This window comes from Triturus cristatus, chromosome 10 (assembly GCF_964204655.1).
Source record: "Triturus cristatus chromosome 10, aTriCri1.1, whole genome shotgun sequence".
Classification (NCBI taxonomy): Eukaryota; Metazoa; Chordata; class Amphibia; order Caudata; family Salamandridae; genus Triturus; species Triturus cristatus.
The window spans coordinates 926,745,371-926,770,879 of record NC_140593.1 but is presented as its reverse complement, the minus strand read 5'-3'; the positions used below and the strand labels follow the sequence as shown (position 1 = coordinate 926,770,879).

The following is a 25,509-nucleotide window of genomic DNA, read 5'->3' as shown; positions in this document are numbered from 1 at the left end:
TTTATCTTGAATATTGCTTTTTGTTTTGTGCTCCTTGACTTCTTTATGCTCCCCTTTGATCTTCTAGTTTTGGGTGATCTTCGTGTTCCTTGTTCATTTTCCCTCTTCCCCTTTGTCTGTTACTCCTTTGATACAGACTCATTCCCCTGAAAAATCTAATCTGGGAAATTGGGCTGCAAGATCCTTGTTCCCAGAACTTTTTTCGGAGCTTTCTACACTAGAAGTTGCTGCCATTGCTCCAATCTTTTTGGCATCTACAGTCTGTCTAGTGTACAAGTGATCAAATTTCCTTGAAAAAGTATACATTTTACCAGCCGAGTAATCTCTTTTCTCACAATTAAACTTCCTAGCTTACTTGATTTCATCCTCTTGCTCATGTTGTTCAAATCCTTTCTCCATATTTGTCAACGCATTCTTAACTTCAACCTTGTCCTGTACATTTTCCAGGGCTTCTTCTAACTCTTTAATTCTCTCAATAGCCTTCGATAATTTTCTTTCAGCATGTATGATTTATGTTCATTTGAGCTTGTTTGCACATTCCGTTGTGTCGTTTTGCCAATGTTTGGAGAGGTCTGGATCTAGGTGTATTAAAGTGCGTAGCACAAAAATCCGTAAGCCTCTTGGTATTCTACCACAGTCCAAATAGTTTTTCAATGTTGCTATTTCCCACCATTTGTTTATTTCAGTGAATCCTACTTGTTCCAGTTTCTTCACCAACTTTAAAGGTGTCGTATCCACCATCATTAAACCTCCTGCGGTATCATCCATATATTTTCCAAATAATTATTTGGCTTTCACCTTTCACTTTGCATATCTCTCTGTCAGGATTAGTGCCCCAATGTCCCTGTCTTCAGTATTTAAACTGCTTGTATGACTTCCTCTTTCCTCTCTCTATAATATTTATTATTGTGTTTTTAGATAGCTTAGGCAATCTAAGCAGTATTCATTCAATGTCCGTAACCCTTCGTTATGTTGTTTGTGTTACTGAGTAAGGATTTTCATCATGGAAAACCTGGCCTAGATTTGCAGATGACCCTTGTTTCTCAAATATTTTTATTTTGTTTATTTTCTTATTTTCCTTTTGAAAAACAGGATTACGGTTCCACCGTGTATGTCCCCAAGAGACACCAGTCTAAGCTTTCATGTGCCAGTGCAGTGGCAGTTACTGGGAATCGGGTGTAGAGTTAAGTCACTACCCGACTCCCCCAAGACGTGTGCGGCTACTTGCCCCTCCTATTTACACCCGTACCCTTCCCACCATAGCTTTTCAACAGTATGTGTCAATATCAAGTCCCTCGAGCAGAGGCAGAAAACCAAACTTCTTCTTCTACGTCTAGCCAATCACCGGACATGGATCTCCCACACAGGTGGCAGCTTTATACGCTCTGATTAGCATATTATTTATCTTCATTTATCTCCATGGAATAATCCAAACCACTGCAGCCAACCAGACATCATACAAGACAGCCAAAGAAACAACAGCACAGCAGCTCACGTATCCCAAAAATACTTTTATTTTATATCACCATTGGGTGCAGATGTGAAACCAACGCATTTCAGGCGTAGCCTTCACAGGATCAATGAGTTTTCAATGTGCAAAAGTATTTTTAAAGGGACAATCTCCTTTACCTCATCACTATTAAAATACAATGCATAGACTACTGCATTTTAAAACAATAGGCACATACTCCCAAGTTGCTTCCCAACTTGGGATCCAATTCTTATATTTTTTTTGTTTGTTTTTATTTTTTAAATATATTTTTTTCTTTTTTGGTTTTAATTTTGTTTCCTTTGAAACATTTTGAAATATATATATTTTCACTGAAAATACCCAAGATTACAGGGACATTATAAAACGTAAAAAAAAATAGAAATTCACTGAAAAAACAAAGGTTACAGGGATCTTATAGTTAGGCTCAGATTTCACTTGTAGAAAACCAGTCAAATTCAGCAGTTTTGTTACCTGAGTTAAGTATAATTTACACCACAGCAATGCACTGCTTATGTCAGGGAACCCCAAGAGGGCAAAAAAGCCTTGTTTAAAAATATTTACAGCGAAATCATGAATATTCGCAAATTTGTGGCAAAAAAGTGGAGTCTACTATGCTTGTTTAATGCTTTGCTCCTGGTAGTCCAGATCCCGGGGGCTTTTTTTATAAATATAATATGTGGGGCTCCCTCCCCATGCCAATCTTGGCCCAGGAGACCACCACCTCCCCAGGGCAGGCCATTGTAATTTTAAGGGGGGGGGACACAGGGCCCCCTCCTGCAGTGCTTTTAAGAACCCTACGACCGCTACCTTCCTGAGCTTTATAAAAAAATAGGATGGGGGCCACCTTTCTGGGTACTTGAGGGCCCCAGGGACCACCACCTCCCTGGGGCCACAAATTAAATTTAAAGTGGAAGGGAAGCCACGCAGCACTCTCTCCCTCGGCCATGTACAGCTCAGAGGACCATCACTTCCCAGTGGCAAGTCCTTGAAAACTAAAGGAGGGGGGCCATTTGGCCCTCCTCCTGGGCACGTTAATGACCCTGGAGATCGCCACCCCCCCAGGGCCGGCTCTCTATGTTCCGGGGTGCCCACCCCAGGACATAGCTGTTTGCTCTCGCTTGGTGGGAACTTTGAAAGCTCCTGCCAAGCAAGAGCAAACAGTAAGCCCACTTCCAGTGAGTGAGAGCAGGAAAACTGCTCCGGCTCACTGGGAGTGGATTTTTCATCTGTTTTCTAAGTAGGACCGAGTTTCCATAGGAAAAACATTTTGTGACTTGCCTATATCTTTGGTGCAGGTTGACAAATCTTCACAAAACATTTCTAAAAAAGTGCACCAGTGAGTCTTCTTGCACATGGAACGTTTTGGGGTGAACTGTCAAGCGGGGGCTGAGAAAACAGGGGGTCAAAAAATGTGTGTTTCCCATGTTAATTCCTATAGGGCTAGAGTCTGAACCGCTGCATTGAATTACACTAACATTGGCAGAAAGCTAGATCTTCATCCAGAAAGCAAACTTTTTGTGATTTGGTGTAAATCCATTCAGCAGTTTTTGAGATATTAAAGAAAATCAACATTTGTATATCTAGAGGCGCAAATAGTGAATACTTAGCAAATATTGCCGATCTCATGGAGAGATCTGATTGGCTGACAACACTTCAACCAGGAACTGTTGGCAGCCATTTTGGAACTCAGCCTCAGTTGAGTCCCCCCAAAAAAGTGGGTGTGTGAGTGGTTCTGTGGATGATGTCATCAGTGATATCAATTTAGATGTCATCAGTGATGTCACCAACCATGTCATGAGTGATGTAATATATGAGGTCCTAAGCGATGCATTGTGGGGGCGTAAGTTATAGTTAGCTCAGGTTACTATAACTGCTGACTTTCACTGGTTTTGTACGAGTGAAATCTGAGCCTAACTATAACGTCCCTGTAACCTTTGGTTTTTTTCAGTGAGCTTGGAAAAACAAATATTTTACCTCAGATATAGGTATGAAAGATTTCTTTATTCTTTCTATACAAAGCAAACTTAAACTATACAAACACTAGAAAGTCTAACGTTATGGTTATACTCTAAATGTATCATTTATGCACCACTTTTAAATATTTGTATTTATTCTTTCTGTACAAACCACACTTAACCTACACATGCATTAGAAATTGTAAAGTTATTCTTATACCTTAAATTTATAATTTACGCACCACCTTCAAATTAATATAACTTGTGCACCTCCATACACATTGAACTCGGTAGCCACACTACATTAATTTTAACTTGCGCCTTCTCCATGCACTGTTTATACACTTTCATATTACATCATTTATATCATCTGAAATCATAGCATTAAAAACAACAGTTATGACATCACAAATCACATAATTTGTGAAAACACAGTGCATGGTAGTGTGGCGAGTTCAATTCACTGTGTATGGTGCTGCGCAAGTTATAATAATTTTAAGGTGGTGCATAAATTATAAATTTTATGGCAAGACATGGAGGCCAATATTAATCATAAGTCTATATTACTACACACACAGCAGCAACTAGACCTTTACATTAGAATACACAATAGGAATCTTTACAACATTCCATTCATGTATAAAAACCATTACTAAGCAGCCATCTTCCTTTTTTATTGCTGCTTATGCACAGAGAAGTACGCTGCTTGATAGGCCAACTTTTGGATGTGAATGATGGGAATATTCTATAAAATTATAGTGGTCTCTTTAAAAAATGGTGTTACGGTTGATATCAGAGCATTTTGTCTGGATCAGCTAGTTTTGATTGTTGGGAATCAGTGAGATTTAACTATTTTGTTGATTAAAATTTTGTTTTATGGATTTTAAGGATTCTAGGAGATTGGCTGATGAAAGTGCAAGTGTTTTATTTTCTGGCGCGCTTTGCAGTCCAGTCAAGATGCAGTTATTATGTTGAAAACTGCTGCACGAGTGGTGCATGTGGACCAACTTAATGAGCTGCTGTCTGCACGTGTCCTCATGCATGAAGTTGAAATATCTAAGTTGATTCAGGTGAGGTATGGTGCACACTGACATTCTCGTGTGTCATTCTTGAATTGGGCAGATTTGTTTGCCGTATGAGTCGTGTGGACGTCGACAGCCAATTCAGATTGGTCAAAGAGTATTTTACAAATGGAGAACCTAAGCAGCCTTATTTTAGGACAGTTAATAACGTCATTTAAAAAAATGTCTACATCGGACATAGAGTGAGGGGAGAAAGTCAAGAAAAAAAGGACTCTGGGAAGTGTTGTTTGGGTAGGAAAAGATTAGGTGTGGAATTAATACATTTCAGAGAAGTAGAAGATGGTGGAGAGCATAGTTATAGAGCAGAGCTTGGATGAAAAAGTACAGGAGTGGGCTGATAAGGCTGTTTCAGCAATGGCAAATCAGTTGGCTAAGAAGTTGGATGACTGTGTGGGAAAAGTACTGCTTGCTATGGTAGGAAAATCAATTTGAACTGAGGATGATCAATTTTGGTCAGTGGAGGAGGTTGATGTCAAGGTAGGTGGGTCAAATGATGATCATAAGGTGATGCAATAAGGAAAACATTTATTTGTTAGCAGGGAGAGAAACCCTACATTGAAAGGACATGGCGGTCCACTACGAAAAATGAGACGGATAATTCATTTGGGGTTGGAGGATAGGGCCATAAAGCCCAAAAAAGGGGCCACAAAGCGGTGACTTGTGCCGAGTCATGTACTAGTGGTGACATGGAGATGAGTTGTTCCTCAGATCTGAAGGACTCTGATCAAGATGAAGTAAAACAAAAGAGGCAGAGGAGACAATTAGATACAAATAATCAAAAACTAGGTGTTATGAATCCTTTGGGTTAGTTCATGTTTGACTCTCACCTGATCCAACATTCTGTAGTCCCAACAGTGGATTCCGGCTGATCATGATGCAGAATACGTGGTTAGGCGTGAAATGCTTAAATATTTTAGGAATTGGTGAAGGTCTGAATGCCCAAGCCCATAATTAACTAATAAAGTTGTATATATTCTGTAATTAGGCCCCAAAATGATGGCATTTTTAAATATGTTGGGGTGTTACCCGAGGAAGGGGTTGTGCAAGGGTTTAAAAGGTTGTCATGAAAGGTTATTGGATGTGTTTGGGCCTTTAACAAAGATTTTTGATACGTGTGAGGAGGCATATTTGAAGGAAACAAATATTGCAGTTTAAGAGTTGCGCCAATTGGTGTAGAAGGCAGCATGCTTATTGGCTAATTCCAGTGCATCCCTATATGTCAAACAGAGGAAAAGCATCCTCATGAAAATAGATCCAAAACTGGCTGAGCTTGCAAGTAAGGAACTGAGACAGGAGGCCATTGAGATGCTTTTTGGAGAGGAATTTGTGAAGGAGATGGCCAGATATGCTGGGACCTTTAATTAAATTAAAGAAGTATAAAAGTACATTAGGAAGGTTTTTGGAGGGGCAGAGAGAATGTTGGATCAATTTCCCAGCAGTGGGTTTGGAATCACGTAAACATCCTTTTAGCGATGTTAACGACCCTCTGGATTTCAGTTTTCAAGATTTTATTCTCAAAGGCAGAGAGGAAGAGGAAGATCTAGGGATGACAGAAGGGCAAGAAGCCCACAAGATATGTTTGGGAACAGCCCTTTTATGTACCCCCAATAAAACTGGGTGGTAGACTTGCTTACTTTTTAACAAGCTGAATGGAGATTACAGCAGGCCCATGGGTTTTGGAAACAGTTCAGGATTACAATATAGACTTTTTAAGTGTACCAGTACAAGTAAGAAGGCCGAGTGCTTTAAGATTTTCAAAAAATCAAATGGTATGCGTAAGTCAAGAAGTAAGAGAGCTTTTGGAGAAGGGAGCAAAAGAGAGATCTCAGAGACATTCAGGTGGATTTTTAAGCATATATTTTTGGTGGAAAAGAAGGACAAGGGAATGAGACAAGTGATACATTTGAACAAATTGAATGATTGGGTGCAATACAATCATTTCAAGATGGAAGGTATTTCCTATAGGACCTTCTAAGGACGGGAGATTGACTGACACGTCTAGATTTAAAGGACACGGACTGAGGTTTCAATGGGAAGGAGTGATATGACGGTGCAGTTGCCTCCCTGTTGGGTTGACATCCGCTCTGTGATGTTTCTAAAAGTGATGAGACCAATAATGGCTTCCCTGAGGGTGAGAGGGATTTGTTTGGTAGTATTTTTGGACAATATTCTTTTCATGGCAGAGAGCAAGGAACAAGTGCAGTAGCAGACAGACCTAGCGCTTCATGTATTGGAAGCCCTGGGTTTCCTTGTGAACAAGGAGAAGTCATGTTTGGTACTGAGTAAGGAGATGGTATTTTTAGGTTTTCAGATACAGACGTTGGAATGTGTGTTATATTTAATTTATTTAGACAATTAAGTCCATTAAAATACCTGATACAAAGCAAAGTAGTGCAAACATGGGTAAATCAAACTTAAAAATCTGTACAAATAGACATCTCATTATATAATTCAAACAAGTGCTATATAAGATAATGCCAGAACGACATGTGCAAACTTAGCTGGGTTGAATAAAAACTTGTGCAAATGAGCAATTGAACAGTGTGAAACACTGCACTAATAGGCTGGATTTCATTGTGAGTTCAGTCCATGTTGTACTTTCATGAGAGAGAGTGACCTCGTATTATGCTGAGGTGCAGTAAACTTGTCTAGTGTTTTGTCTACTTATCTGATCTTAGCTGGAACGGACTGCAATAATGTAAGTTGATTAAGTATAAAATGAATAAAGTTACATTTCAGTAAATACACATAAAAGCACCTTAAAATATTTAAGAAATTGTAGTTTGACCCCGGCGGTCAGGCCTTGTTATTTATCCAACATCTCATAGAAGCCTGCTGGTTTCTGCAAATTGTTTTCCAAACTGTGCTAGTTGCTTTGGAGTCACTGAGGTAAAACTGAGCGATAGTGCCTCCTTACATGTTCTTGTCCCATGCTGCACAAATATTGGCCTTAAGTACCTTTGTCTCTGTTGTATTAAGCTAACGCAGCAGCATACAATGGGGGTAACTGATTTGGAGTGGTATTGACACAGATTACATTTCTCCTGTCCCTGAGCCCAGTTCTTCCAGTGTGCCCTGTGTTTCCTTATGGGTGTTATTAGGAGCCTAAATGCAAAAATAATCTTGAAAGCATATTTTCCAATAGCTGATCTCAAGTATGGTTGGCATAAGAAGGCTTCATGTGATGCTGCAAGCTCCACCGCACCTCTGATACTTTAGTTGGTTCTTTAGTTGTGCTTTAGTAATTGGGAGGTCTATTAAGTGAGCTGGGTCCATATTTGCGTTGATTTATCTGAGTCAAGGTATTTCGCCCAAGCGCTTTTGTTGTATGAAAACATACCCTTGAAGGCACCCCACAAAGACTCAGCCCAGGTCAACTGGCGATAGAGTTTGATTATATATTTTTTACACACTATATCCATACTCACTATATTGAATTCAAACCGGATTAGGGTTCGCCGAGTGTTATTTGGCATGCCAAATCTTTTCTTGTATGAGGCTGTGTGGTAGCACTCCAATGTCTCAGTTAACCTTCCTGGGTAAGCAAGGTGGCCATAATTTATTGAAGGTACACGTTTGGCCCAATGACTCTTTGAATTCCTTCAGTAGAGTGACTGTTTGGGCATAGTCCGCACAATTTAGCTACGCGGAACCCAGCGAAGTGACAAAAAAGCTCCATAGAGTTACACAAGTGGCAGAGTGCAGTGTGAACTGCCGTTCACGCTGGTCTTCCTGCCGCTCGGGTAGAAACTCTACCCGAGCGGCAGCTTGCGCTCGCGATCTTACAGTTCGCAAGCGCGAGTGCGGAAAAACTCCACGCACTAGGCGAAACAGAGTTTTCTGCACTCCGCGAGCTTCGCAGAGCGCAGAGTGCAGAAGACTCTGCAAACTCCGCAAACAGAGCGGAGTTCAATGCCCAGGCCTATTTGTAATATAACTTTGATAACGCCTACGTAGTTTTTGCTGCTTTTCATGCTAGTGCCTTCACCTGCAATGTCTGTTTTCCCGTATCCATCACCCAAACTCCAAGATAATTGTATTAGGAGGCTGTGTGTTGAAGTTGCCAACGGAAAAGGTGAAGAAAATTCTCAGGGAGATCAGAAGAATAATGGAGTGCAATTTGGTTACACTCAGTCAGTTAGTGAGGGTGTTGGGTTTGTTGTCAGCGTCAATTCAGGCAATTTTCCCAGCCTCTTTACGTTACTGAACATTACAAAGGTTGAAGGCACAGTACCTCTACAAGGGCATGGGGTATTTGCAGAAGGCTCAGTGGAATGTGGACACAAAAGTTGATTTGGAGTGGTGGATAAAACATGTAGAGACATGGAATGGAAGAGCAATTTTGGAGATGTTTCTGAAATTTTAATGGAATACAATGCTAGTCTGCAAGGATGGGGAGCAAAATGTGGTTGATTAACAACAGGGGGGAAGTGGTCTTTAGAGGAAGAAGATATACATATCAACTACCTAGAGTTCTCAGCATGGTCATTTGCTGTGAGGAGTTTTGTCAAGGGTACAACAACGTAGACGGACCCCTAGGTATATCCTCAGATGTTTCTGACTTAGTATAATGCACTAGAGCGCAAGAAACTAATGGATTTGTTAGAAGAACCCTCCCCCACCAACCTAGTTGGTGGCATGCTTCATCATAGGGTTCCCAGATGGGTTGCCAAGTGCAACCCAGCTGTGCTTCAATGCCTGGATTACAGCACAGCTTTTTTTTTTAGGAGGTTGTGAATCTGAAATGTGCTCAAAAGGTGGTGCAATAAAAAAATGGCTCTGGGATGCCCAACCGGTTAAGGATTTATTCATAGGGCACTAGGACACATTAAAAACAAGGTGCGATATAGTGAAGATAAAAATTGGTCTTCTATATCTCTTAAAGATGGGTCGACATGTTTCAGCCTCTCTGTTATTTAATGAGGCTTTCTTCAGGACCGCAGGAACCTGAGGGGTGATGTGGCTTTTTTAAAAGCCACGTGAATGAGTGAGTGAAATTCAGCACACAAGCTAAGGTGTGCTGTGCGTGTGGTGGAATAACCATACTTACTGACCCACCAGCTGGTAGGAATCTGCAAGAAAAAGGGACATACAACATAAAAGGACAGACACAACAAATAAAGAGGCATGCCATAGCGTTTGTTTGGCTTTACAATCCATTCGTACGTACCGGGCTCACATAAATATTCACGTGCTCTTACGTAGTCGGAAGACTAATGTGGGTGTCTCAATGTTCTGTCATTGGTATGCAGACATACTACAGACACTCAAAATAACCCAATTTCATGCATTGTGTAGTGACAGCATGCAAGTCAATTGGTGCGTGGGCTCCTTGCGTAGTCACACGTATGTGCATTAATGGTGGACGTGTGGAACGAATGAGCTTGCACTAACAAGTGGTAATTGCCAGTGTGCTATGTATGGATATTCAACTTGAATGTAATGAAATAAAAAACGGCACTTCTTGGTGTAGGCCGATGGCATAATTAGATCTATTAATGAGCGCTAGAACAACTAGTATGCGCTAATATCGCCATATTTAAAAAAAGGTCCTGGTGTCACAGGGAAGTGATAAACATGAGCAGAACTCAGGATAAAACTGTGCACATATAGAATAGGAATATCTTAAACTGTTCATTACTGATAAATGATCAAACAGATCCAAGAAGCAGGAGTCTCCTGTAGTCAAACACTAAAAAAACAGAAGTGCGGCAGGGAAAGGTGTAATAAGCTGTTAAATTCCGGTAAAGAATAAATGCTAGCTGTAAAGCGGAGGAGCACTTACTTCATCACGGATGACCTCTCGTTTACAACCTACTGCGGTCGTCAATGGATCCTGCCGATAACTGCCCTACGTGCTTGTTCGGTTTTAAGCAATATGCTGGTGGGCTTGTGGGCGAAGAAGCGTTGAATGGTGTAGTCACGCTACGCGGCGAGGCCGCCAGATCGTACCGTAGCACTGCTAGAATGCTAACTATTATGTAAAAATGCCAGCAAAGCGCGAGCGTGACTTGATCACATGTTCGTAGGTATGCAATGATGTTAACTGAAACGTGTGATATCAGAGGTGATAAGCAATTTTTGCAATAGAAGACCTGTCAAATGTACGGCCAAGATATTAACTGCAAAGTGTGGTATCAGAGGTGATAAGCAATTATTTGCAATAGAAGGCCTGTCAAATATATGGCCAGTCCAAACCGAATGCTGTTGCAGACAAGGACATTCAATGTACAATACATTGATAATAAATGTAGAATAATGACAAGATGCAATCTAATGAGGGGGCTACGTTAGACAGGCGAGGTAGCCCGTGCAAATAAGCAATAGTGAAGTTTGAATACTTAAAACCCGCTGGTGATGGCACATGCAATATTTATAACATTTATAACAAGGGTGCAAGTGGTTACATGGATTATTCATGCCTTAAATGCAAATATATCTCCGGGTGCAGTAAGGTATATCGTATCGCATTTCACAATTTTGACATGGACAGACTGGTAGTGTCATTACTAGATGGTGAATTGCACAGTAGTATGTCGGTGCATATGTGGAGCTGTGTCCCTAAGGTGGCCTGTTTAGCAGGTTCAACGGGTTATTATCGTTCAATCCTTTGTTGTGTCTGTATAGAGGATTTGTGACGGAGTATCCCATCCAGCAAACTCGTAATCAGACTCTAAGCTTGTAACATCTTCCACTTTTTCCTACCTTGGATTGTTGTTTGATGCCCATGGCTCATGGAAGCAGCTGGTTACAAGCTGAATTTAGCTCATGAAAAATCTATTGCTGGGGTCAACAGATTTGGGGCCAGATTTGGGGGAGGTCACTTTAAGAGCTTTGTACCATTTATAAAGAAAAATGTACTTCTCTGACACAATATGGGACTGGTGTATGGGGTTATGCTAATTTAGATCTTGCAGAAAATGCCTGTCTAAGAAATAATCTTGCCGTCCCGCACAGTGCATCCACGTAATTCTGTCATAGAGAGTTGGGCCTTTCTTTTTAGAAGATCTCATTAGGATACGTCTGTCCTATTTTATTGTGGCATAGAATCTGGCCACAACCCAAAGCACTCCTAAATAGTTTAATAATTACATATTGTTTGTTTCAGGATTATGCCTTGAGAATTCCATGGCTTAAATATGCCTAGGTTTTTTTTATAGACTGGGAAGATCAACTCTATATAATGACCCATCCTCCCTGCTGGTCCTTTCTAAGGCTGAAATTAAACACCTAACATTGAATATGTTAGAAGAGAATAGATTTGTTGAGAAATGCGGAGTGCCTAGTGTTGCACACCATAACTTGCTTCTCACAAATAATGATATTCAATTCTATCAGGAACATGTGCACAACCCCAGGCAGAGATGTGTAGCACATTTTAGATATAATATTATTCACTGTTTCATATATTTTCCTCAAATACATGATTTGTCAGCTAAATTGTTAAAAAACCTGCATGATGGAGTTTTGGAACAATGTACATTGCACTTTACTCTGTTTTTTTAAATGTTATGAAATTCCTTGATTGCAAATGTTAAAGCCGCTATTGCAAAAATGTAATTTTAGACAGTGGTGCTTTTTTTTGAACAACTGCATTCTAATGAATTCTGTTTTGCGGTGTCCAAATTTCCGTTGATGGCTGTTTCAATATGTAAACATCTGGGTGGGAAAACGTTTCTGAATGAAGGTTTATTGATCAAGGCTTGTTCTCCTATAGTATATGATTTGTAATGCTATGATTTTATGGATATTGAAATTTTATGTTTTTCAAATATGAAAAACCAAAAAAGTATATTTTGGCTTTGATAAGGCAATATATCATTGGCTAATAGCTAGCTTTACAAAATGACAGCAATGTATTTTTCAGCACACTTTTGCTGTGTTCTAAGTTAAGGAGTTAGATAAAGGTAAGTAGTAGGTTTTATTGTTGTTACTTACTTATTATCACTTTTTTAAGTGATAATAGTTAGTGAATTTGTATTTATATTTTTCTATATATTTTTTAAAATGCTATGGAATGGAGAACTGCACTAGTACCTTTAAAGTACAGCCGTAGTTACAGGAAAAAAATATATAGAAAAATTAAAAATACACTCTAGTACACTATATTAGTGAACTATAGTGGAGTACAGTGTATTTATAGTTTTTTAACAAATGTAATATATATATATATTTTAAGTAGCACAGTAATTTGTAAATATTTCTGCTGTACTCTGTAGACATTTTTTGGAAAGATTTAAATATGTGAAAAATTGAAAATACACTGTTGTACACTATATTTAGACCTCTGTAAGTACTGCGGTTCTTCCTAGGAAGGGCCGTGGTACTGAGCACATTTTAAAAAAATATAGAGAAAACTTTAAATAAATTTCCCTACCTATTAACGCTTTTATAAAGAGGTAATAGAATATTTAAAAATAAAACGACAACTTACCTATATCTAAGGCCCTAACCCAGAACGCAACCAAGGTGTAGTTAAAAGAACATGGCTGCCTTCAAGTTTTTGTAAAGGTAGTCATTAGCCAATCATATAATGCCTAGTCATTGGCATGTACTGCGTTAGTTTATATATGATTTATCATTTATCTGCTATGATTGAATAAATCTCATTATCTTGTAATCGATTCACCATATATTGACATAAAATTAACCTGATGAGTGGAGTATGCATTATTACACCAAGTGACTGGTGTGCCAGTTAATTGTTACTTTGCAACTCGAGTCCATAGGTAGGATATTTTTGTCATGTGAAGTGAGAAATGAAATCTACACACCTACAAAGCCCTGCATGACGCAGGACCAGCATATCTTAACCACCGCATCTCATTCCACGTACCCACCTGACACCTTCGCTCCGCCCAACTGGCGTTGGCCACCATCCCATGGATCTGCAAGACCAGGACCGGAGGAAGATCCGTCTCCTATCTCGCCACCAAGATCTGGAACACACTGCCTCTCCACCTCAGGCAAGTCTTGTTGCGTACCCAAATCAGGAACAATCTCAAGGTCTGGCTCTTCGACTGAACCTCAGAGCCCAGACGGATCTGCAGCCCCCTTAAGCACCTTGAGACCCTCACGGGTGAGTAGTAGCGCTATACAAACCTTGATTGACCTTGACCGAAATCCCATTCAAGATGTTATTTGTATTCTATTGCTCTGATTTTTTCTGTTTTGAGATAGAGCTACATTCATTTAATTTCCCTGTTCTTAGTTAGTTTTCCTTGTCTCATTGGAAAAGGGTATATGTCTCACTTCTCTGCCCTGCTACCAATCTCCTACAAAAAGACGTCCCATATATGAGGATCTATAAATGTTATTTGAAACAAAACGATGCTAAAATGTAAATATTTTGTGAAGTTCTTATATTTGTATGGATTATATTTGTATATGGAGCAATGAAGATGAGACAATATAAAGGGATTATCTTCCTTTCACCCAAGATTGAGCATGAACTTTTGAGCCTAATGGCCAGAAGGGGCCTCAGGAATATTAGGGGGAATATGGGCAATGGGAGACTCGTGGACGCGTGTCAGGAGAACAATGGGTGAGATGCTGTGGAATTATGGAGTTTTCAGTCCTGCGTTATGTTACTGACTCTACAAGCTATAAAACGCTTTATTTACATCAACATGAACCCAAAACCAGTCACCTAGCACTAACCATGCAAGGCTTCACAAAAGGTTGCGATCCACAAATATGGGACTTTTTTTGGGTGCCCGGGCCTATTTTTAGTCCCAATCCAACCCAGGTAGCGGTCTACAGAAAACAGATTACTGTAGCAACACGATTGTCTTATGCTGATACAGAACGCGCCATGCGCCCACCAATACATGGGTGCCCTCTTGGAATTGGTAGCGAGGAATACATTTTGGAGGCTTTGAGAGCTGTAAGGTTAATTCAGCATGGCACTGCAATGCTCTTATACCTTGTGATGCAATCGTCACAAACCCTACTTGAAATGCATTAGTCTAGAAATGTATAACACCTTTTCTACTTATTTTAGGAAGGGGTCCTTCCAACACTTAAGTAACGGACATGCCTGACCGGATCGCCGTTTAAGAAAATACTGCACGAACACCGCACTAAAATTACAGCAAGATGGCAACTTTGACCTTCACCCGCTGAGTATTAGTCCTTACGCACTGGCCCATGAGTGAAACTCTAAATTGATTCTCTTTGTGTACAATATATATGAGTGTTGAGAAAGAAATAAACAAACTTGAAAGTGTAAATTTAATAAAATGAGTCACCATCACACAGTAGCACAAAGAAAAACTTTATTCTTTCCTCACAACACAATCTAAAAGCAAAATAAAAGATATGACTTATGGTTACTTAGAAGTTCCACTGAAACAAGGACATTGAACAAGCTTTTTGCGTAAATGCCATGCTGCAGTGACAGCAGGCTATGAACCCTTGAGTTTCAGTAAGTTAATTGGTACCTTTAAATTCTGCGCCATAGGAAACGTCTTAAATGAACCTTATGCCTCTGGCGACACCCAAAAAATAAAATCTTCATTAGCATTACTCCTTACAACCGCACCTGAATTAGTTAGATCCTTAGGACCAGATGTTTTGCGATTCGCAATTAGGAAATCTCAAAACAGTTTGTACGAGCACTTTCTATGATTCCCAGTGGTCGCAAATGACCTACCTCATGATTATTCATGAGGTAGGTTCCAATTTGCGACCCATAGGAAATGGCTAGCGCTCACGGGGATGGAGTCCTGCTGGGGTCAGCAGACCATCATGTCTGTGGTTGTTGTGTACCAAAGCAGTTTTGTTTTTAAATTCAGCCCCTTCTCCTTAAAGTAAAACAGGATGCATTTTATAAAGACAAGCATTTGCAATGCAATCGGTCTCGCCTTTGGGGCCTTATATGTATTTAGCTATGCAGCACATTAGCCTGGGTGCTGAAACATCTACTGTTCTTTAACATGGAGGGAAAGTAAGCACCAAACTGCGTGACACGGCAGGTATGGGAACACATGGAGAGAAATATTGCCTTTTAGCGGGAAATGGTATAGTCCAAAGCTCTGTTTTTAATATCACTGAAAATATAAGATTTGAAAAACATATTTTTGTCTACAGGTGCTCGTGGAAGACAATGTCTATGGACTGGAATCTTGAGAATGCTAAATTGTTTCTGGTATTTAACTGACCTCTGCTGGTCGTTTTCTATCAAGAAAGTTAAATAGAGGCAGTTGCCAGAAAAATAAAAAACAATAAAGTCCCTAAGCAGAAAGCAATTCTGGTATTTTACTGACCTCTAGTGGTTGTTTTCTATCAAGATAGTTACATTGAGGCAGCTGAACAGAAAAAAAAGTCCCTAAGCAGAAGCAGACAAGTCCTAGGGCTGATCTCCAGAGCCCACAAAGTACATACACACATAAGTATATACTAAAGTATATACAAGAGGTCACAAATTCTCGACCTAAAAAATGAAAAGTTCCCTTTTCATTTTTTAAGAGTACGCAGCGGTCTGTGGGACCATTGCCTGCTCCTAAAAAATGTTGGTGCCCACATTCACAAAGGGGAAGGGGTTCCTTGGGGACCCCTTCCCGTTTGCGAACGGGTTACCACCATCTTGACGTTGGTTCTAACTGCAAATGTTTTGTGACCCCACTCCTGGTTGCAAAACATTCCTACATTCCAGTGCTATTCGGAATTAGGAAGTGATGCCCTAAATACACCCTTTCCTAATATCGAATTGCAAAAGCAAAATGAACTTCGGTAGCACGTTGCAGAGTCTCAATGTATCTTCTGTACATGCCAAAAAAGCATTTACTGAAGTATTTTACCGGTTGCAAACCCCTCATCGGGCCTTTTGCAACAGGTAAAATGCCCTTAATGTTTTCCATTAAATGCGCTGAGATGTACAAATGTGCACAATAATCTGACTTAGAGCAAGGACGCATTTCAGGAGGACCACAATTTCCAGCCTTATTCCATCATGGCTCATTTAAAATTGGCTACTCATTCCCATGTGTGTCATATAGTGAGCCACTAATTTTCTTGCACCTGCACATCACCATACTTATTTTTACTGTAAGATGGTGGCTCTCACGGAGCCACAGGTATGGATCTTGCACGCTAATTCCCAGGACCTTATCACAAGTTGCTTTCTAGCACATCCTTTCACAATGGCTGGAAATGGCACTTGGACTGTGAGTACGTAAAGGTGAGTAGGTACAAACAGATTGCCTTAAGGTAAAGAAATACTCTCTGTTGTATATCTTATCTTGTTTCATGAAAATAGCAGATAGGAGTAGTTGAACATGGAGGGCATGGGACAGCCTTCCCCTACCCCAATTATATCTGGCTGCGACGGGCAGAAACAAATATGCTTGATGGCACATATAGTGGAAGGGTTGTCGCAATATCAGAGAGGGTAGGACGAAGCTACACATTGGCATTGAAGGATTAGGAGACTTGCCCATGGTCTTTAAATATAAGAACAAATGGCAGCATAACAGGGGGCAACAATATCAGCAGCAATCGCAAAAGGTGGAGCAGGGTAATCCAGTAAACACCTTTAGAAAACACAAATAACTATGGAGTGGAAATAAGATTGTGGCATAAGGCACCCTAACACAAAGTATTTCTTGTGAGAAAAAGGAGCCTCCCTCATTTTGACCTGCTCACTTTAATGAGAAGCTGACGCAACTGCCCGCAATCTTTACCACCACTCTACATGGAGGCTTACCCAGGGGGATGTGCTTAAATTGGCCCCTGGCTGGCCCCTTGGTTAATTTAAGGGGTGTGGGCCAATTGCTTTATTCTGGACTCCGAGCTCTTTAGTTCGAGATAGAACTTATCAATCGGTAGACTTTGTGGTGCTACATGCCTTCAGTTCCAGATGGGACGCCCTCCCTTTGTTCTGTTGGCTTCTCTCCCATGTTATTTTGATACACACCTTTGCGTGCTACTGTTGACACTTGGGCCCTTGGCTGGATTAATCCAGGTTATCAAGGCAGGCCACCATAAGCCTCTCTTGGTGGATGCAGGTAGAGTTAATTCCAGGGATAGCATAGGTTTTTCTTCAACCTTCTTCGAGGTCTGTGATCAAGGACCTAGGGAAACTAATCCAGCACGTGTGTCTACTTATTGATGAGTCCTCCATAACAATAACTCGTAGGTTGGCAGGTTAAGTTAGAGGATACTATATTGGGTTGATCTTTCAATGGGTGTTAGTAGATTTAAGGGATTTAAGGCAATTTTTCATAAGAATTTGCATTTTTTTAGTTGAAAGATTGAATAAAGCTGTATTATGAATTTTTGTAGATCAATGAAGTTTGAATTGGGCTCACACAGGCGGTCCTAACAAACTACAGATTTTTGAGCGATGTCTTCCTAAACATCCCACACTCATTAAATTGTCTTCCATTCACTTGTTCCTTTTGTCTATCCTTGCTTTTCTAGTTCTTACCCAAATTAATCCACTGTGTACTGAAACTTGAAACTGCTTAGCTAGCTTGTGGGTCTTCTGACTTTTATTGTATTTCCCACTTCTTCCCACTCTTTGTCCTCCTCGAATACCCTTCCGCAGCAAATTCAGGATATAAAAAGTAGTCAGCCCTATCTTGTCTCAGGAGTCAAAGGGGTGATTATGTTATTTTCACTACCCCTGGAATTTTGGTGAATAGATAGCCACGGTCCTTGTATGACTTTAAGACAACATTAGTTTATAAAGAATTACCATCCAAGAATATTAGACAAAAATTGAATCTAAGTACCACATTTTTGACACCAAGAACATTGAAGAATGAAATATTCTTTAAACACTCTCCTACCCATCAGATGACCTTCATGAGCCCTGAAACTGAGGTAGAGGTTGGCAGCGACAGCCTTCTTTAGCAGTAGCTGCCGGTGCAGGTAAGCGCGGTGGGGCTGGATGGGGTGGGGCAGAGGCTCGGGAAGTTGACAGACGATTGAATAGAGAAAATTAAATATATAAATAAATCCTATTCCCCCACCGCTCTTACCTGCACCGGCTGCTGCTGTTCTTTAGTGGGTTTACAAGCAGTGTAATGTCTCCTGAAGAGGGCAATCTTTGAATGCTAGGCTTCGTGCAGGGGCATAAAGCAAATCCATTTCTGGCATTTTCAACTGGCAAGTACTGCTAAATTTCCAGATATCCAGAAGGCGAAACTTTCAGTATTTGCATATGATAAACTTATGTTGTAAGATTCATGTGAGAATAATACGAGAATATGGATCCTTAACTGAAACTAACCTTGTCAGCTTTGCTGCTCTTTCAAAGCCCTGGACAACAACGAAATTCGTGAACGACGTGAAATATCTGCAAATAAAAAGAGAAGGAACATTCATTTCTACAATGAGGAGAAACCACAATTACTGCTTTCAGAAGCACATAACTATTTGAACAGTTTCTCTTGGGAAGAAAAATCATGGAATACATCACAACGTTTGGTAAATCCTGTATGCCACCATCAATTTATGTTGTGAAAGCAGAAGGCAAATATTGCATTCTTTGCATTAATCAGCTTTCCTTCAAAGCCCTCGATCCATAGTCAAGTCAAGTCAAATTGCTTTATTTCGATAACAAGTATCAGACAATCCTTTATAAAAAATAGACTCTGTACAGGTAATAATTATCATAAAAAGACATAAGAAATATATGATGTTTGATAGATCGGGACATGATAACACATCATTTCATCGTGATAAAAAATATTTCATTTTTGATGAAAATAAGAGTTAAAAATTATATTAAAAGAATGGAACCCAATGTGCCTTATATAAGTGACAGTGCATAGGTATTTGTTCGAGCAATATTTGATCGTTGATCCTGTGCTCTAGTGTGTTCTCCATGGGGCTTATGATGTGAAATTAGGTCATCCATCGAAAAGCTTTAAGTCTGATTATCCAAGCGCAACTTAAGAACTTGGCCACTCGGCATACAAAGAGGGTTCTTGAATCAGATTTTAAAATACGTAAAGCAGTGCGATGATCAAGGTTTCCTAGTTGTTTGCAGATTGGTGTTAGCCATCTAGACCTTGCTTTTTCGTACACTGGACAAGCAAACATAAGATTGGCAACACTCTCCTTCGGTGCCTTAAAACAAGGACCGTCTTCTGTTCTGGGGGGGCGCCATTTAGCAGTCAGTTCGTGGACCAAAAGCGATCCACATCTGAACTGGCTGTAAATCGCCCTATCTCTTAGAATCTGGATTGTATCCAAATATGGTTCCAGGCTTCTACATTGTTTGTGCTAGAAAAATTCTTCTGTTAGCCTTCCCATATTTGGATGGCTAAGATCCCAGGTATCCAGTCCCAGTAGATACGTTTTTTAAGCTCTGTCTTGCTCGGGGATTTTGATTGTCCCAGGGATCCTTAAGGCCGAGAGTTGTTAATAATTTCTTGACATTAGATATCCACTTAACCCCATGGATAACATCTAAACTCATTACTTCTGTGAGTGCTTTAGCATAGTTCATGAGTTCAGTGGTTCGCCTAAGGCGAGCCCAAAAGAGCAGCGGCCTTAATTTGGCAATATCGATGAAAGCGCCTACCCATATCATACATCAAGGGGGTTAATGGGACATTCCGGTAGCATAACCAAATCCCTCTAAAACTTGTGCTCTGACATGCATATCTCATCAACATTGTCAAATCTCCATAGCTCGGCTCCATAAAGTGCCGAGCTAACTGCCTTGGCGTCATAAACCACGAGTGCCGGGGCAACTGGCCTACTTTGCAAAGAGCGATCTTCTTTACTTAGTGCCCTGACCGCATGTTTATGGTTCAAGAGCATTTTGTCAAGGTGGGACCTCCAAAGCATTTTTTCTGAGAGTCGAATACCGAGGTAGTCAAACGTGCTGACTCTCTCCAAATGTGTCCCATCTAAGGTGATATTATTTCTGAAGGATTTGTGGGGGTTAAATGTCATAAACTTGGTCTTAGAAGTGTTTATGACCAGCCCCCGGGAGTTTCAGAGAGATTAAAATCTGTTCAGTAGTTTCTGTAACCCGGCTGGGGTCTTAGAGATCAGCAGTGTGTCATCCACAAAGAGGAGAGTAGGTACCTTATCGCCTGCCAGGTCCGGGGCATCAGCTGGAACGTCTTGTAAGAAGCTAACCACCCTGTTCATGTATAGGGATAACAGGGTGGGTGCCATCACACAGCCCTGGCATACTCCCCTGTTTACTGGAATCCTTTCCGTCAGCTGACCTTGGGTCCCCCATCTCACCTGTGCATAATTGCCCTCATGGAGCCTGATCAATAAGTTAAGGACTAGTGGAGGGATGCCCAATTATCCTAATAGTTGCCACAACCTTTTCCTGGGGGCCAGGTCAAAGGCAGTCCTTAAATCTATAAAAGCAAGGTAAAGACTACCTCTGCCGATCACGACGACTTTCCAATAAATCAAAAGAAGCCTAAAGACCTGATCCACTGTACCCGTGTTGGCCCTGAATCCTGCTTGGTATTTGGGGAGGATATCTTCATCCTCAGCCCAGGATTGAATCCTCTGCAGCAGGACCCTGTCAACTACCTTTTGGATAGTGTCAATAAGACTAATTGGTCTGTAGTTGGCAGGGTCCTCTCTGGTTCCCTTCTTGAAAATAGGGACCACCTCCGCCCCCTTCCATGATTCCGGTACTGGGCAACCATTAGAGATGGAGTTAATTAAAAGTAGAATGTAACGTGTCCAGTTTCGTGGGTCTGCAAGAAACAGGTCTCCAGGGAGGCCGTCTGGTCCTGGGGCTTTGGTGGGAACTATCCTACCTATGGCAGTTTCTACCTCGGCCAGCGAGAAGAATTCGCTGTTGCTGCCATCAAAGGGAATGAGGGGGTAATCGTGTGGCCATTCCAGGCAAGCGTCATCGGACTCAGAGTAAAGTTTCCCAAAGTGATCGTACCAACCCTGGGAAGAGATATGGTGGGGGATTTGATCTGAATCCCTCTTGTCTGCCCGTCTAACAAGATTCCAGAAAAGATTGGTATTCCTTATTGTACAAGCATCCTTTACATCCTGCCCTCGGTTCTCGTCCCATTTCAGCTTTGCTTGAAGCAAAGCCACTCTATAGTCTTTCCTTGCGATTTTAATCATAGGGCAGTTCTTACTTCTGATTGCTGCAGCTAATGCCTGTCTCTTGAGTCTGCAATCCTTAGTGTACCATGTCTGCCTGCTCTTTGGTTGCACGCCGGGTTTGTTATGCTTGTTAGGTACTTGAAAGTATGCGCCAATCTGATCAATTGTGCTCAGGTGGATAATAGGGACATTTGCAAGCCCGTTTGTACTTGTCATTCCCTCCTGTAGCTCTACAATATTCCTACTCAATACTTCCCTAATTCCATCTATTTTTGAGTCTTGTGCGGCAACCTTGTGCCATTTGAGGAACCTTCTGCAATTTGAGGGGACCACCTCTTTAGTTAACAATAGCATGTGGGTACTCGAAGAAGGAAAGGGAAGGACCCATGGGGTCTTCATGGTCATGCAAAGGGGGTTATGATCACTGTCCGTTGTATTACCCACTACCGTGTCTATTACATTTTCCATAGTCTTACGTCTAGTAAGACGTAGTCAATGCGGAAAGGGCATCTCACGCTAGTAAAAGTATTGGCCCCCTGGACGTCTGATATGGTTCTACCATTTGCTGCCCTTAGGCCAAATTCCAGGGTAAGGGCATTGAGTTGAATTGCTATCTGCGACCATCTTTTAACAGGAGGTAAACTTAGTGGGGGAACAGACCATTTTTTGTCATCTCTCTCAACTCCCAGCTTGTCCTCTACGCTTAAAGGCTCAAAGGTACAATTAAAATCTCCTGCAACCACAACTCTAGAGTGTGACAAACAACGAGATAAACCTTGTTCCAATAACGTAACAATAGGTGAAGGTTTGCCCCTGAAGTCCCCCTTATATAAACATTGAATAAATCAAGCATTTCACCCCCCCTTTGGGCCCTTGTTAGTGAGCCTCATGATGTCAGGACTCGTGCTTTGTTGTGCAGTGATTCTACAACCCAAGATGATGTTCACCCAGACGATCAACCCTCCCGAGGGGCGCCCTTTCCCTATGGTAATGGCTGGTGAGTGGAAACAGCTATAACCCGATTTATTTAGTGGAACCAGACTCCAAGTTTCTTGAAAAACACAAATGTCAAAGCCCACTATCAGTTTGTTCCAGTGGGGCAATGACAATTTCTTACTGAGCCCGGCGACATTCCAGGAAATGATCTTTAGCTGATGTGGGAAAGCCGGGTCATTGATTAGCTCTCTACTAGGGGTGTGTTGGCAAGGAGACGCAGAGGCTGACGGCAAGACAGGGAGAACAGAGGCTATGGCGGGATTAGCCACGTGGGCCCTCATGATATCCATATGCTGGTGGTTTTGGGTGCTAGTTTCCAAGCTATTTGTGAGCGGCTCTGGACCAGTAAAAAGGGATTAGGTTATTTTGGAGACTGTATTTAGTTGCTGAGGGGGTAACATCTAATTCCTGATGTGACTGCGATTCGCTTTCCAGTCAATCGAGGGCTTCTAATGGTGTCGCTCTGCTTGGGGCCCTCGGTGGATACTTATCAAGTGACCTTGCTACTGATGTAATAAGAAATCGCCTGAACTGTATAGCGGAGGAGCCAGGGGGACAAGTGCAGTAGTACTCCAGTGTGAGAAGATCCGTAGTCAGAAAACGAGAAGCAGGACAATAAGTTAAACTGTGGTATTTTCTTTTAATTCTTTTTATTGCCGTCCCTATGCTGTAGTGCCTTTCAAAAAACAATTAGAATCTGCGTCGCCAATTGTTCATTTTTGTCAGCCAAAATTAGGCATCAGAATTGCAATTACAGTTTACATTAAACTGCTATTTGTGGAGAAATGGATACTTTTTGGATGCACACTTTTTTAAATTTCAGATTTATTTTTATTGCTTTCATATTTTTTATTTAATTCGTGAATGTTCTTTGCCATGTTTTCAAAGTGAATATTTTGGGTTAAATGGAACATTTTTCACTAGATCAAATATTGGTCCGAAACATGTGTTTGTTAAACAGTTTTTCATATAAACACATGTGGCAGTAATTTGCTATCGATGATTATGTCTAATGAGGCGTGTGTATGCCAGCATTCCTTTTTTAAATGATTTGCGCCACAATGAGCAACAAACTTTCTTAAGATGTACATTTCATTTTCCACATTTAAAATATTAAAATAAATAGAGTGAACTTACAAATTTATCATATCAATATTTCATTGGCACAGGTAAAAACATAAATCTTACTTGTATAATTATGAGAACTAACGATCAATACAACATGTAAAAACTATAACTGCCAGAAATCACACATCATCTGGATAGAGGCAAATGTTGGGTCCAAAATCGAATATGGCAAGAGATTGCTGACTGAGAACACCCTACTCATATCCTAGACTTGCATATTGAAAGAGCTGTCTCAGCTCAGACCAAATCTCTTTCCCATATTCCTGGTATTAAATGTAATTTTTTTTAGAGATGCCAGCCTTGTTGTTTCCTCCAAAACATTTCCTGTATCATTTCAACTGTGTAAATGCCTGCATTACTTATCAAAACTTGATAAAATGTGTATGCATTAGTTTGTTTTTTAATAGCTACAACAGAACACACTGTTTTAGACAGAGAGACAGGTTCTTAACCTGTGGTCCGTGACCGCTACTTAGGCACTCCACAACCATTTGGAAAATTAAATAATATTAGCACACTAATAAAATATAAATGAAATTTTGCTTGAGAGTTCAATAAAATATTTCATAGTTTGTGTATTTGTTTGATGTATACTTGTTTGTGGATTTTCTTGTATGGTTTCGAGGTTCAAATCATAGAACTTGCTAAGGGTGGGATCTGCTTCCAATTGCTCAGTGGGGGTCCCAATATCCAGTAATGATTCAGTTGTGTTCCACAGAAGTTAAAAGGTGAAGAATCGCTATTCTACATTAATGAATATATTCACCTAGGAGAGGAGATTAACCTTATAAATGTTTAGCAGTGATAGCACGTAGTGGTGAACTACTGAGGTAATTCAAATTATAGTATTGAGTGCCCTATAGAAGTGGAAGATAAGCTGATGACCCCACTACCTTTAACAAAAAGACGACCTGCAGATCCTGAACTACCTCCGCACCACCCACATGGAGCTTATGACACAGCTTAAGAGTACATACTACACAAAAGTAATCACCAAAGCTTAAAACTGGAGCAATTTGCACTTCAAAGCCATCAAGCACTGAATTCACCCCACATTTGACCTCCCAATCAAACACTAAAAAGAGAAATAAAGACCAATCAATAATGATAATCAAACTGCAACAACAAAATGGAGAACACAGAAATGCCGCATATCATCTTGATTAACCTACACCAGAATTAACCTAAAAGCACTCCCTTAAACTCCATAATCCCAGATGATACAGCAAGTTTCCTTGGTTAATATATGGCTGCTCCCTTTAAATACAATATCACAGAGCCATGTTCAATGCCTTCTCCATCAGAATTGGTGTCAGAGTCCTTGTCCTGCAGTGGTTCGTAACCTATCTAAAGAACAGTTGCTAGTTCATCTATAATGGTTCTTCCACCAGGTTCAAACCCACCTCATTATGCGGCGGCATCTTCCAAGACTCCATCATTTCGGCAGTATTAGTCAGCCTTTGGAGCACTATTGCTTTAAAACATCACAATTCACCAGTAATTTAAAAATGCACTGCTCATCCTTAATACATCCTATGGGCATGGCATTAATCAAATTCAAGACTGCTTTGAAACAATTTAGACCTGAATGGTGAAAACATACATTAAGCTCACCCCTAACAAAATGGAATTTGTGCTCACTAACAATCACAACAAGTAACAAACAAGTGTAAACTGACTCTCTGCAATGCATATTGATGTCTTTACTTCATAAATAGTCAACAGTTCCAAATCCATGGGTTTCCGTACAGAAACTCACCTCAAGTTTAGCAACCACACTGCATCCAAAAATAAAATAGCC

General features: G+C 40.6%; 1 protein-coding gene across 7 annotated transcripts in view; it reads right to left on the bottom strand.

The window, feature by feature from the left end:
* ALS2CL (ALS2 C-terminal like) overlaps nt 1–25,509 on the bottom strand; it is a 573,008-nt gene that overhangs the window by 262,161 nt on the left and 285,338 nt on the right. For all 7 annotated transcript variants that reach the window (XM_085628757.1, XM_085628756.1, XM_085628751.1 and 4 more), the window contains one exon: nt 18,766–18,831. In XM_085628757.1, coding sequence (XP_085484883.1) covers nt 18,766–18,831 — 66 coding nt within the window. The remainder of the gene's footprint in view (nt 1–18,765; nt 18,832–25,509) is intronic.